This window comes from Magnolia sinica, chromosome 12 (genome assembly GCF_029962835.1).
Source record: "Magnolia sinica isolate HGM2019 chromosome 12, MsV1, whole genome shotgun sequence".
NCBI lineage: Eukaryota > Viridiplantae > Streptophyta > Magnoliopsida > Magnoliales > Magnoliaceae > Magnolia > Magnolia sinica.
In genome coordinates, this window is record NC_080584.1 from 17,575,855 (window position 1) to 17,590,834 (window position 14,980).

General features: G+C 40.4%; 1 protein-coding gene across 1 annotated transcript in view; it reads left to right on the plus strand.

Annotated features, from left to right (window-relative positions):
• LOC131221036 (UDP-N-acetylglucosamine transporter UGNT1) overlaps positions 1-14,980 on the plus strand; it is a 31,539-nt gene continuing 16,559 nt past the window's right edge. Inside the window, exons 1-2 of the mRNA XM_058216120.1 lie at positions 1-331; positions 9,156-9,232. Of these exons, the coding sequence (XP_058072103.1) occupies positions 190-331; positions 9,156-9,232 (219 nt within the window). The 5' untranslated portion in view covers positions 1-189. The remainder of the gene's footprint in view (positions 332-9,155; positions 9,233-14,980) is intronic.

Here is a 14,980-nt window from a genome sequence, read left to right on the forward strand (position 1 = left end):
AATCCGCTTCCCACGTTTCAGGTCCACGAGGGCCCGACGCCTCTTTCGCAGCAGTCTTCGTCTTCTTCGAACCCCTCTCTCGCTGCCGGCTGAAAAAGAAAATTCAAAAAACAAACGCAGTAAAGAAAAAAAAGAAAAAAATCAGTAGATTTACAGATACCTGAATCGGGAGTTTTTTCGACGGATCCGATGGCTTCTTCGAAGAATCTGATACTGCCCGTGTCCGATTCTTCGTCGAGGATCGTTGGTAGCGGTGACGAGAGCCTCTTCAAAGGATCCGCCATGACGAAGAGAGGCGCTTCCGCTGCTATCTCCTACATGACCTGCGCTGGTATCTTTCTCCCTCCTCCTTCTCCATCAAGAAATCCACACCGTCCATCGTGTACATCGCCATTTGTTTATCGTCAAACCCAAGAATCAGGTTGATTCGACAATCAGGTGGGCCATCCCATGAAACTATACCTAAAAACCTATGAATTCACATGGAGTGGCGGACCTGAGTTTTGAAATACTGTAATTTTTTGGTTAATTATTTCATCATGATGAAGAGAGGCGACTAGGCTGCCATCTCCTACTTGACCTGTGCTGGTATCTTTCTCCCTCCTCCATCATGAAATCCAAACCGTCCATCAGGTACATCACCCCTTGTTTAGCTCTGAACCCAAGAAACAGGCTGATTCGACAATCTGGTGGGCCACCCCATGAACTCATACTTAAAATTCTCTAAATTCACATGGTATGACCCACCTGGGTTTTGAAATACTGTGATTTTTGGTCAATTATTTCATCCTGATGAGGAGAGGCGCCTTGGCTGCCATCTCCTACATGAACTGTGCTGGTATCATTCTCTCTCCTCCTCCTCCTCCTCCTCCTCCATCCTGAAATCCACACCATACATCAGGCACATCACCCCTTGTTTAGCCCTGACCCCAAGAACCGGGCTGATTGGACAATCAGGTGGGTCATAAGTAAAGCTATACCTAAAAACCTCTAAATTCACATGTTATGGCCCCCCTGGATTCTGAGAAACTGTGATTTTTGGTCAATTATTTCATCCTGATGAGGAGAGGCACCTACGCTACCATCTTCTACATGACTTGCACTGGTCTCTCTTTTTCTCCATCTTCATCCACCCCTCTCCCCTCCCCCCCAGTTCTTTTAATTAATTAGTCTCTTTTAATTATTCTTGCTTGTATATTGTTGATGAATTTGATCTATAAATTCACTGATGCTCTCTCACGTTGCTTTGTTATCCGGGTTGAGGATTTCTGCTCAGGGTTTATGATAGGGTACAGTGTCCATGCATCTTATATGATGATCAGTTTCATGATCTGGATTCTATGCTACCCAGCAGAGTGACAAATCTCGTTCTTGGCCTGGAAACTTCTCGGGAGATTTTTCAAAATTTTAGGTTTTTCTATTAATAAGAAAATCTTGTCAAATATAAAAATATTTATTGTAAATTAATAAATACATTTAAAGTGTGTAATATTTATTGTAAATTAATAAATACGTGTGTGTGTGTGTGTGTGTGTGTGTGTGTAGTTAATATCGCAATAGAAACGTGATATTTTAAAATCTTCTGATATTTTGAAACTATTGCGATGATATCGGGTAGTGTACTTTCATGATATTTTCAAAATGTCAGTGATATTTGTCTACCTAAGCCATAGTAAGAAACATTTGTTGAATGAGTGATTGTGTATGTAGTTAATAAATACATTTAAAGTGTGTAATATTTATTGTAAATTAATAAATACATTTAAAGTGTGTGTGTGTGTGTGTGTGTGTGTGTGTGTGTGTGTGTGTGTGTAGTTAATATCGCAATAGAAACGTGATATTTTAAAATCTTCTGATATTTTGAAACTATTGCGATGATATCAGGTAGTGTACTTTCATGATATTTTCAAAATGTCAGTGATATTTGTCTACCTAAGCCATAGTAAGAAACATTTGTTGAATGAGTGATTGTGTATGTAGATGAATATCTAATGGCTCATATTCAAATCCAAGATTCAAAGGTCAGGATCGCCAATGAAGTATATGATTATAAGACCAGATCTTCTATATGGTAATAATGAGAACATGAACGGTTTCATATCAATCTGATGATGCACTTCAGGGGTGGAAACTGCCCCCCATAAAGTGGCGAAAAAGGGAGATCAGATCTCTCATCTCCAATTTCCGGACGACACCATAATATTTTTGTGATGCAAATTCAGTTAAGGTGGACAAACTGTGTAAAGTAGTAGTGTGCTTTGAGGTTAGGATTGGAGTATGACATGAGAAAGCAAAATTCTGGGCAGCCATTTGAATAAAGTCAACGTATCAAGATTGGCTTTGGTATTTGGTTTCAAGGACAATTCTCTCAGTATTGTATACTTAGGGCTTCTATTGTGCGTTGGGAAGCTTGCCAAGCACCTATGGTACAAGGTGATGGAGAAAATAGAAAGGAAATTGTCAAAATGGAGAAGTCGCTATCTTTCGTTGGGAGGCTGCCTAACTCTAATCAAAGTAGCTTTCTCCAATATGCTGTTTTTTTTTCTTATCCCTATTTAAGTGTCTGCAAACTGTGGAAAAGGTTAGAGAAGCTAAGGAGGGATTTCCTTTTGCCTCTGAAGAATGCAACAAATTCCACCTCATGAAATGGGAGGTGTGTAGGCCGGTCCATCAGGGTGGTGTGGGTTTAAGCGAATTACATAGCATGAATCTTGCCCTTCTTGGCATATGGCTGTGGTGCTTTAGTTTAGAGGAAGGGTGCTTATGGCATTAGATTATCACTAGTAAGTACGATCTTCAGGATGGGAAGTGAAAGAGTCCTCTCTTTTTAGGGCGTCCTACATTTGGAAATTGATGGTGTCGTTGAAGTTAGAATTCAAGAAAGGTATCTATTTCACGATAGGATACGGGTCTATAGTTAGATTTTGGGAGGCATCTATGGTGCAGTGATATCCTTCTGCAACAAGCCTTTCCCAGGTTGGCGTGTCTAGCACCTCCCAGTGATATAAAAGTAGTGGATTGTTTATCTCTTGTGGTTCCACAACGTTTTGGCTCCCTTTTTGTTGAAGGGACTTATCGGGTAGCTATCTGGATGGTTACATTTCTTTATTGGGTTAGTTGCTGAGCATTCATCCCCCTTCTGAGGGAAAGACTCGATTGTGTGGAGTACCCACAACTCGGGTCCATTCTTGGTTCGGTCCTTCTATAGAATGTTTCGGTTAGATGGGATGGTAGATGGCCAGGATCATGCCTATAATTTCTTGGTTTTATGGAGCCCCTGCCAATGTTGCCACTTTCTCTTGGTTAGTTGGTAGGTACAAGGTTTTGATGATCGACAACCTTCAAAAGGGGGCCATGATCATCCCCAATATTGGCTACTTATGTATGAAAGTGACGGAGTTTGTAGATCACTTATTCATCTTTTGCCAATTTACTCACTAGGTTTGGACGCACTTTCTTGCTATCTTCAACATGTCCTGGGTTATGCCATGTAGTGCGAGGGAGCTTCTATGGGGATGGCATGGGGGAGTGGGAAAGAAAATCAGGGCTATCTGGCATCTTATTTTTCTAGCGGTGTGGTGGGCTATTTGGGGTGAGAGATAGTCGGTGCTTCTGGAATAGATCTAGTTCGGAGGAGGCGATGCTGGCAATAATTGAGGTGAATGTGTCAGATTGGGCCTCTCTATTAAAAGATGTAAAGGATTGTGATCTTTCCTCATATTTTGGGATGTAATTTTTGTGCGCTCCCCTTTTGTATTCATTTCCCGTTTTGGTTTGGCTTGCATGTATTTTAATAAAATTTCCATTATCCTTCATTTTTTTTTTTTTTTTGAAATGTGTATGGTAAAGATGGTTGGTAAAAAAGAATAGACCAACAGTCCACATTGATAGGCATGTGGCCAATTGGTTGGTTGAACATGCCCATATTTGGTCCTTAGGTCCAATGGAAAGCGCAGGGTCGGCTTCACCTGAAGAACACTTGCATACTATATGAGGAGATTCAAGAGCAACTGTAGCAACTTGATGCCGAAATGCCCATCACATTGTAAACCTACATTGATTTCAATCATCCAATATAAGAGTAAAAGAGGGCCATGGATGTATTTAGAGGTGGTCACCTAATCTTTTGGGCGTGTTGATGTAGGCCCATAGCCCACTGTAGGTCCAACATGTGCTGATTATTTATAGATTTGGAGATTATAATTTACTATTTTTGGGAGACATATGGGGCTGATTTAAAGATGTGATAAGTGTGTAATTGATATGATTGAATATATGGGCTAGATTTAGAGATTTGATTGGTTTCCATGTTTTCTTTTCATTAGGCTTTTTCCATATGAAGAAAGATTAGATTAATTTGTAATAAATTGTGATTGATTCTCACACCACAATGTGATTTCACCATAATGGGTACTCGAACCCATGACCTTGTGTTGAAACTCTTGTGAGTCTACTACCGAGGCATGAGCAAGGACCCTGATTGATTCTCTTAGTTGTAGAGATTTTAATTAAAGATTCCTTTTGGATCTATATAAGGGGGTAGTGTTATAGGAGCTAGTAATTCAAATATTTTTTCAAGTGTGGTTTTTTTTTTTTCTTGTAGTTTTTGTAAGAGAAAATGTTGATATCAATAAAAGTTATTTCTCTCTCTACTCTATTGTTCTTGTGGGTATTATTTGTTTAATTTCTTTGCAATTTGGGTATCGAGATCTCATTGACTCAATAATCGGATTGTACCATGTGTTCAAAATAAGTATGCCCAAAAAGCAAAGAAAGAGATCTTTCTTTCCTTTTAAGCACACATAGGAAGATAAAAAACACAACTTGCAACAAAAGCTCAAAGAAACAATAACCTAATTGCTAAATAAAGCTCCGGTTCCAGAGAAGTACAAAAATGACATCTATTAAGCGGTGGATATGGCTTTACTTACAGTCCCATGGGTGATATGGTGGGAAAGAAACAATAGGTATTTTTGCAACTTATTAGGGCTTGTTTGGGAGCTTGTATTTGGAATGCAATGGAATCCAAACCACAATTACACTAGAATCTATGTGATTCCGAATCCCTAGTTGTGTTTAGCAACTGGTAATTGGAATGCACTGGAATATGAACCTTCCATTTGGGAGCGTGTATTGGAAATGCATTGGAATTCTTCTGTATATTCATGGGACCTGAATTTGATTAACTAAATGAACTATCATATCCCAAATTAGTATGCATGTGTGATATTTGATAGAATGATTATAATAAGTCCATTGAAATATATACTATGGTTAAAAAATGAGGAAATTCCGAGCTTCGAATGGGCCACAAACGTAAGGATCTCAATCGAGTGACTCACTGATGTTTTTAACCCTCCATTTACAGGGCCAACGTTTATACAGTTCAGATCATTCTGTTGATGTGATTTTAGTGTTGCAAACAGTTGAAAGGCTGATAGTTGAATAAGGCCCATTGGGTCCAAGTCCATGTAATAAGGCCCATAGGCCCCATGTACGTTTTTACTATTAAAATAAGAGTAGAGGGCTGGAGTTTCAGTAGACCTTAAGCATCTCATGATCTCTCTCTCTCTCTCTCTCATTGTTTCTCTCTTCAATTTTTCTTCTCCTTCTTCTTCTCATTATAGCTTTTCATAGGCCCTCAAGATTAGCACAATGTAACCATTTAACACAACTAATAATTGAATTGTTTTGGGGTATGATCAATGTGCCACACTTACATTGGCTTAGTAGCTCAGCGACACCTTTGTTACACATGAGACTCTCGTGCCTTTAAAAAGGGAGCCAAAAAGGCATTTCACTCTGATTACACCCGAATCATAGCAAAACGTGAGATTTCAAAACACACCAAAAGCGTGTATATTTCAATTACCTCTGATTCCATCTACCTCCTAAGTCCAAATACATTGTGCCAAATGATGGATTTGGGGAAAAATCCCCTCAAATACAAGGTACCAAACACCCCTTAGGGAATATCATGGGGGTTTTCAATAGGGCAAAAGTTGATGTAATTGAATGGACGTTGGTGTCTCCCACTCTAAGTAGGTGCGTCCTCTATTGTAGTGATTGGGGTGATTCCGGATTCTTTTACCTTTTAGTCATTTAATCAATAAAACAGTAAACTTTAAAGAAAAAAGACATCTTTGAAGAATGTTGGAAAGCATTTTTGGCCTTTTAGGGAAATGGCTTTGGAGGTTCGACATGGAGGAAGGGCATTTTTGGAGGGAAGTACTACCTTCCAAGTATGGGCTTCAGTTGGGGGGATGGGAAATCAAGGAATCTTCCCTATATAGGGCATCTAATACTTGGAGGTTGTCCATGTCTCTCATGTCTGCTTTTAAGAATGATATATCATTTTCTATTGGTGATGGTTCTCGAGTTAAGATTTTGGGATGATGTATGGTGCGGTGATGTCCCTCTAGCACAAGTCCTTCCTAATTTGGCTCGTCTCGCTGCCAAGGTATTCCGTATTGATAACGGTGGCTGTAACGGTCACCATCATTACCTATATGGGTATTGGCCGTAACGGCCGAAATGGGGGCTTAACGACCTCCGTAACGGTTGAAAATTTTCTTTTGCCCAAAAAATTCTGAGAAAATATCTAGAAAATCTAGAATAATGTAAATATTCTAGATATATATTCATTTTTTGTTTTGAACATGTTTACGGTAGTGTAACGGTCCACTCTTTGGTGAGAGTGTTGTATTGGGCTGTCTAGTGAATTTGTGAACATGATTGTCTCTAATGTTTACACATCACAATCAAGCGCTAGAACTAGAAATCAGAAAAGGCAAAAATACTACTTTTTCAATTAAAAAAAAAAAAGGCCCTTGGAGCTTTTATTCATTCAAATCACTTCAATATATGGTTTTAATATTAAAAACTATAGTAAAAGTGGTCGAAACCTGTTATAAAATGACCTAGGGGAGTTTTTGGAATGAGAAAGGTGAAAATATAAGAAGAAATTTTGATTTAAATAGGAAAAAAGTAGCCGTTTTTCGATTGTTACAAGAGTAACAATCGTTACGCCCTGTAACGGCCTTTACGGCGATTGTAACGGTTGATACGGTCTTAAAAAACCAATTGCCCCATTTCACCCCCGTATCATGTAACGGTCATGGCCGTTACCTATGCGTATCGGCCTTTATGGGAATATCGTAATGGATATGGAACACCTTGCTCACTGCATCACCTAACATTACAGTGGCGGATTGCTTTACCATGAACAATTTAGACGTCTATTGGACTCCTCACCGAAGGGATTTACTATATCATGAGGTATGGGAGCTTCTTTACCTTTTCGACATGCTTTGCCTTGTCTCCTCATTTGGCGGTAAGGACGAGATGACTTGGAGGACTACTAGCTTCGGATGGTTTTTGGTGAGTTCGCTCCACAATATGATTCACCCCCAGGCTGTGGGGGGCGGCGGCGGATATGCCTTCCCCTTTTGGCACTATGCCATCCCTCCTAAAGTGGCAGTGTTCATGTGGCTTGTGGGAAGAAAGAAAGTCCTCACAATAGATAATTTTCAAAAGCAAGGGCTGTTCATTCCAAATAGATGTTATCTATGCAAACAAGATGAGGAGACTGTTGATCATCTATTTATATCCTGCCCCTTTACGTCCAATCTATGGTTGCATGTCCTCTCTTCCTTCATTCTGTCATGGCCTGTGCTGAACAACGTTAGTGATCTCCTCTTGACCTGGCATAGAGGAGGTCTTTAAGTGAAAGATGGGGCCTGATGGAACCTCTCTCCCAGCATTGTAGTGGGCGACACGAGTCGAGAGAAATAAATGATGTTTCAAAAACACATCCCTTTCGAACGAGGCAATGACAAGCAATGTCTTGGTGTTTATTTCGGAATGGAGCACTCTTATTAAGCCCACAAGATAACTTTTTTGTTGCCTTTCTTTTGTATTCTTTTCTTAAGCCTTCAATAAAATTCCATCTATTCTTTTTATTAAAAAAAAGAAAAAAGAAAAAAAAAAAGGAATGCTGGGAAGCTTTCACTTGTTTAGCTGGAATGTGTCTCATGAATCAAGAACTCGAAATAGAAGGTTAACAATGGATCAGTGTTGTCATGTGCGCCCACATATATGCATATCCATATGCAGATCACATATGTGATCATGGCACATATGCGATCGCATATTGGACAACGGTTGGCACATTATTATTATTATTTTGCAAGAAAACAACTTTTTGCCTATAAAAAGGCTTCTAAACCTCCTCCGTTTGCAATATTCTCTCCCCAAAACTCTCTTACTCTCTTCTTCAATTTCATTTCTTAATTCCAAGTGGTCTTAATCTCTCTCTCTCTCTCTCTCTCTCTCTCTCTCTCATTTCCTATTTCCAAGTGGTCTTAATCTCTCTCTCTCTCTCTCTCTCTCTCTCTCTCTCTCTCTCTCTCTCTCTCTCTCTCCTACATTCCCTCTCTCTTGGAAGTTGGAATATCAAGATTCAAGCACTTGATGTTTAATTGATTTTGTTTCTCTCAATGTATTTTAAATACGTAAAATTAGTTATCTACTAACTTAAGAAAGTTTCCCTTAATTTCTAATATAATTTTTAACAAATTTTAACAATTCTTTTTTTTGTTTGTTTGTTTGTTTTGTTTTATTTTTCAAAAAGAAAAAAGAAAAAGCAGTTGCATATGCGATCGCACATGATTGCGCATGTGATTCGACAACATTGCAATGGATTCAATGAAGAAAAATGGGTTTGCATGATAGGCCGATGAAAAGAAAGGTTTGCATGATAGGGTGTTAGCTTATTAGTTTATATGCATGATCATTAAAGTCACTTTGAGACTTTTAAAAGCCTTATGAGAACCATGCAAGACCATTATATTTCAAGCATTGAAAATGGGGGCCTTCGAGGTGCTATTTCATGTGCACGGTAGTAAGTATTTTTTCTACACATTAATGCTATATGACCTAAGCAAAGGAGCCTTTCTACACTTTTCTATGAAGGAAATTTCTCCATTTTTTTAATACACAGGAGCAAGAGGGTCTGACCCATTTGTGCTTTGAAGTTCTCTCTCTCCTTGAATATTTGCTTTTTCTTTTTTCTTTTTTATGTTTTCTTTAAAACATTTATTGTTGTGATGGTTGTTACTTCATCTGACTACTTCGGTTCAACCTGTGCTATGCAGTTCTTCTTGTGATGTTTAACAAAGCAGCACTTTCTTCATATAGTTTCCCATGTGCAAATGTCATCACTCTTTTCCAGGTATATTCTTTCCTTAAGGTATTTTATTTTATTCTTTCAATAATCAGCTGATTCCACATAGCTGGGACAAGGCTGTGATGATGATTCTTTTAATAGTTAGATGTTATCACAATGTCAAGTTTTAAACTTGTAATTATTCTTTTCTTCATGCCTGCAATCCTTGTGGCATTTGTGTATTAATACTGCATCAGAGCACGTACTTTTTCATTTTTTCAACCATCAAGTTTATAGGGGATTCTGAGCGGATGTTACAAAATAGGTTGGACCTTCAATCTGATTTCTGCACCTTGATAAGATATCAACCATTCTGATATTACTTATCTGTGTATCATATTCTCTCTGTGAAAGAATCGAAAGATGCTCTTAGGGTGGTAGAGCAGGTACTTATCACTTGGACGTAGGATCACCCTCATAATGGTGGTCATGTCCAACGTGCCTTTATATTATGTTTCCCTATTTTATTGTCTGGTGAGAACTCTTAGCAGGTTGGAAAATTTTCATAGAGAGTTCAATGAAGAGGCTCAATGGATGGCCACAAGTTCCACCTATGGGTGTAGTGAAGTTTGCAGATCTGCTAGTGAAGGCGGAGCTCGCGTTAAAGGTTTAAAATGCATGTATGAGGCTTATCTAGGGAAGTGGCTGTGGAGGTTTGGGATAGAGGAGGATTGATCATGGAAGAGGGTTATTTCCTGGAAATATGGGGTGGATGTGGGAGTTTTGTTTACTGAGCTTCTTCCTTATACAAATCTTTGGAGGTTTGGAAGATCGTCTTTAGAATTTTGAGCCATTTAGAAAGGAGATTGTACTTCAGAGCATGGAATGGTTGTTGCATTCGTTTTTGGGAGGATGCCTGGTGCTCTAAGAAGCCAATTGGTATGATTTTTCCTGGATTGGTGTGTGTTTCTGTTAATAAAGAGTTTGCCATTTCGGGTTGCTTCTCTATTATGAGGGGCCAGGTGGTTTGAGCACCCCGTTTCCATAGGAACTGTTTGTGAGGAATTGGTTCTTTTGGTGGGTTTGTTGCATTGTCATCAGAGCTTGTTCTCGTCAGTGCTTTGTATGGGACTTGTGGATATGAGAGGTCAGGGAACATTAGATTTTTCTATGAGGCACTTTGTACTCCTACCCCCTGTGAGGTTGTCCTGACAGATCCTATTAGGATGTATAAACTCTGCCCCGAGTTGTTGCTTTCAGTTGGCTTGTGGGCAGGAGTAAAGTTCTCATGGTTGACAATCGTCAAAGAAGGCACTTGAACATAACAAATGTGTGCATCATGTGTCTTAGGGACGTTAAGTCAGCGAACCATTTATTTCTGCGTTGCAGTTTTGCCAGGGCAGTCTAGGGAAGATTCTTCGATCTATGTCAATTTAGTTGGTTGATGCCTTCCTTGACAGGAATGTGAAATACCTGAGCATCGATGCTCGAAACATTTTGTGTCCTGTCCCCCTTTGTAGTTGCATTCATGTTTGGTCTGCGCTTGTTTAGTTTTATGGGCTGTTGAATGCTTGTCGTCGCCATTTGCTCTTAATAAAGATATTCTCTTAACTTTTTAGCATACTTAAAAAAAGGTTTTTCCTAGTTGATTTTGGTTAAGTATGGGCTATGTTAGAGAGGTTTTGGTATAGGGAAAGCACAATATATCCAAAATATATAATCATTCATAGTCATCAATAACCAAAGATGGCTAATAAGATCCAAAACGAAATATACTGATACCACAATATCCAAAAGCATCCACAAATGGTCTGTCAATAAACAAAACAACTGGATCCATACATGTAAACATAAATTTAACTGTATGTCTCAACTACATGCACTCCCATCTCATAGCATCCAAAAAGATAACTATGCTTGAAATGGTCTGACAGACTCGAAACATGCCCTAAACTAAGCGCTAGCTATCCTGTCTGGGCTCTGGTGGAACTGAATTATCGCGGCAGCACGAAATGAGTGAAACCAACTCCTGAATGGTGTGCTGGAGGGACTCCATCATACGCTCCATCTTGGTCAGCCGCTCCCCCTGGTGTGACTGCTCCGCAATAATGAACTCGAGGTGGTCCTGCTGCCTCATGTATCGACGAGCCGTGGTGGAGTTTGGTGTGGGTGGCACCGAAGGCTCGGTTCACTGAGTCCCTGTCTCGCTTGTCTGCCCCACCTCAGTAGCAGCTGTGTTAGGGGCATCCGTTGCTGAAGGAGCAGTGGGCATCGGTGGTAGCTGCATCTTGTGAATGTTGTTGTGGGTGATTCGCGGTGCTGGGATGGGCGCATAGAAAACATCCCCTGGGAAAGCCTTATGGCCTGGTGGTTGGCGTAACAATAATGACATTTGTCGATATGCCACCGCCTGTTTACTAAGATCATCATAGATTATTAATGTGTGCATTTGATGGGGACATCACGCACACACGCGCACTCACGTCGCCCCCCTACGCACGTACGTACGTAGAAGGAGGACCCCACCATCGATCTGGCTCGATGACGACGTCTAGGGAGGGCCTCCTAGCTAAAAGTCAAGTTTTGGTTCAGAAAGTGGCCCGATAGTCAAGAAAAGCCCACCATGGGATCTCATGATCGTGGCCCACTCGTCGGATTGGTTTTATATTTTAGGTTTTGCTTATTGTTATTATTTAGAATATCGTGAACGCTTTAGATTTCCTTGTTTGGTTTTTATTTTAGTTTACTTCATCGCCAAGTAATAGGTGTCGCACATGGTGTGAGTTTTTGGGTGTAGGGTTCTCCCTATAAATAGGCACCCCTTGTAGTTCCTTTCAATTCATTGAAGTTAATAAAAAATTCCTGCTTTATTTTTCTGCTCTCTTCGTGAGTTGTGGAAGAATTCAAAAGTGGTTGCGAAGCCCTCCCTTTTTGAAGGGCTAACTACCGTGGTGCGAAGCCACATCAATCCCAATTCACCCCCATCTTCCATCATCTTTTTTTTCCATCTTCCCCCACCATCCGTATTTCAAATTTGTCCTTTTGTTGCATCAGATTTCTTCATTACAGTAGGTTTCCAGATTTCGGCCGGCAGGCGAGCTGAAACTTTGGTGGAACACCACGCACAAACCGTACGTCGGATCGAGCTGAGATTTGGGGGTTTTGGAGTCCATCCTTGGCCAACCAGGGCCAAGGTGGCCTTTTTCTGAATAGTGGGCCCCCCACACGCATGTCTGTCTATGCCATTGTTGCTGTCCGCACGCGGGATCATCTTTTGACTCAGGTTTTTATCCTCTCATAACCGTTTTTCATGAATCCTAACCTTAGATTACATGATCCCTAATTGATTTGCCCATTTTTATCACCTTAGGGTTCCTTGAATTGAAATTAGGGAATCCTTTGGATTAGGGACTGATTTTTATGCATGAGTAGTTGATTTTATTTCCCTTTGACATCGTTTGATTTATAATTTTTATTGCTCCAGTCCTAGCCTGTGTCGGCTTGGACCCGCATAGATTCCCCTTTTTAATTGAATGTTTGGATCTTCATGTGGGACGTGGAATTTGTGTGATTGTTTCTGAATTAGTAGGATCGAAGCCTGAAATCTTGCATATCATATTTAATTTTCCATGTCCTGCATCAGCATTCCATTATCGCGGAAATATTCCCCCATGACACACCCAAAATATGGGGCCAGAAATTGCAGAGCAAGATCTGAAGTGGTGGCTGCTACAAGCATGGAACATTCTAAAGCATTCACTTCTAGAAGAATTTGATTAGTAGTAGGAAGAAAACTGCAATCACACGAGAGTAGGCAGATAAGGTGCCCGAATGGAAGATGTGTGGCTCGACTTCCCTGGATCAAAGGAGCAAGCTGAGAAAGAATGAGAGATGGAAGACACAGCTGAGTCCCAGTGGCAACAATATAGATGACATTTAACGTTGAAGGAGTGAGGTCTACTCGATTTGTGCCCCTAGGATAGATGTTCGTCGAGAAAATAGAATGGAGAACACTATAGTGACTCGTCATATGGGACGAGCCGCCTTGCACCCAAGGTGCATCTACCCCATTATACAGAAACTTGGTTGCTTTTGATTGAACATTGGGCAACGTCAAGTCATGGTTTGGCATCACACCTCCAGATAAGGGGACACCAAGGAGACGTGCAATATGTCTTGGAGTAATTTTTTTTTGATGGACTGACCAACCCGAACTTCTAGAGATGGAGGGTCTAATTGAGGGTTTCTGCGAGTCATCCCTCCAAAATTTAGGACGTTTTCTCACCCCACAGCCGCTAGCTTTGAGTCAATTCCGTAGGATTGAACACACGCTAAGTCCACATTCCGTTTGAGAATCACCTTGCACCCTTTGTATTTTTCAAGCATTTTACTGTCGGGGCCCGGTGGTGTGGGTTGTGGTTGCTGAGGCGGTGGTGCTTGGGATGGTGACGGTGACGGAGTTTGCTGTTTTGCCCTATCCGCCCGCCGTGGGACGAGCTTCTTGACCTTTCTTGGTCTAAAGGACTCCCCCACGGTCGGAGCTTTGCCTTTATCTTTGGGCATGATGGATTAATGAAGAAGCAAGGAGAAAAACTGACATTGTAGATGGAAAAAAGAGATTCGACAAAATGTGAAACAAAGATGACAAACACAATGAACAATCTATCTTACCGCAATAGATGAACGTGATCTACGGTGCCAAGGAGAGATTTCTTCACTAAATCGGTGATATGGAAGACAAGGAGAAGCTTGGGAGTCGAAGGGGCAGTGCGGGAGCAAGGGAAATCGAAATACAATATGAAATATGCTCTTCCACGCGCCTGGTTTCATTGGGGTCATCGACTGTTCGATGACATCGATGTTCGAACTTTGATGTCATCGAAGGCACTGCTTTGAGATAGAGTAGGCTCCATATCCAATTTCGATGTCATCGAAGGTTCGTTCGATGCCATTAAATCCTAGTTCGATGACATCGTAAAAATCCAGTATATATATGATTTTCTTGATGGAGAGTTTTGACACCTATTTCGATGTCATCGTAAAGATCTTGATTTTCTTTGGTTGCTTGCTGGAGAGTTTGAGCACATCTTTGATGTCATAGAACCTAAGTTCGATGTCATTGAGACGTAAGTTTGATGTCATCGTAAAAATCTTGATTTTCATTGGTTGCTTGCTGGAGAGTTTGAGCAGATCTTCGATGTCATCGTAAAAATCTTGATTTTCTTTGGTTGCTTGTTGGAGAGTTTGAGCAGATCTTCGATCCTAAGTTCGATGTCATCATAAAAATCCTAATTTTCCTTGTTTAGTTGCTGGATTGTTTTGTTCTTAGCTCGATGTTATCGAGCTGCCTTAGATGTGATCAAAGGCAGTTCGATGGCACTTCGATGCCATCAAACATGGTTGTTTTTAGTGTTTAACTTTTAACTCCAATATCAATTCTCTTAACTTTTTAGCATACTTAAAAAAGGTTTTTTCTGGTTGATTTTGGTTAAGTATGGGCTATGTTAGAGGTTTTGGTATAGGGTTTGGCGAAGTGATGAGGCTATCTTACCTTACTGAATTGACCGAGAACTTGGGAAAATTGACTGAGAATTCGCTAAAATTGACTGAGAACTCGTGCAAATGACCGAGAAGTCGTTGAAATAGACCGAGAGCTTGGTGAAATTGACTGAGAACTCGGTGAAATTGACCGAGAACTCCGTGAAATTGACTGAGGACTCGAGAAATTTGACTGAGAACTAGGAAAAAATTGACCGAGAATTCGGTGAAATTGACCAAGTTCACAGTGAATTTTAGCGAGTTCTCGGTCAATTT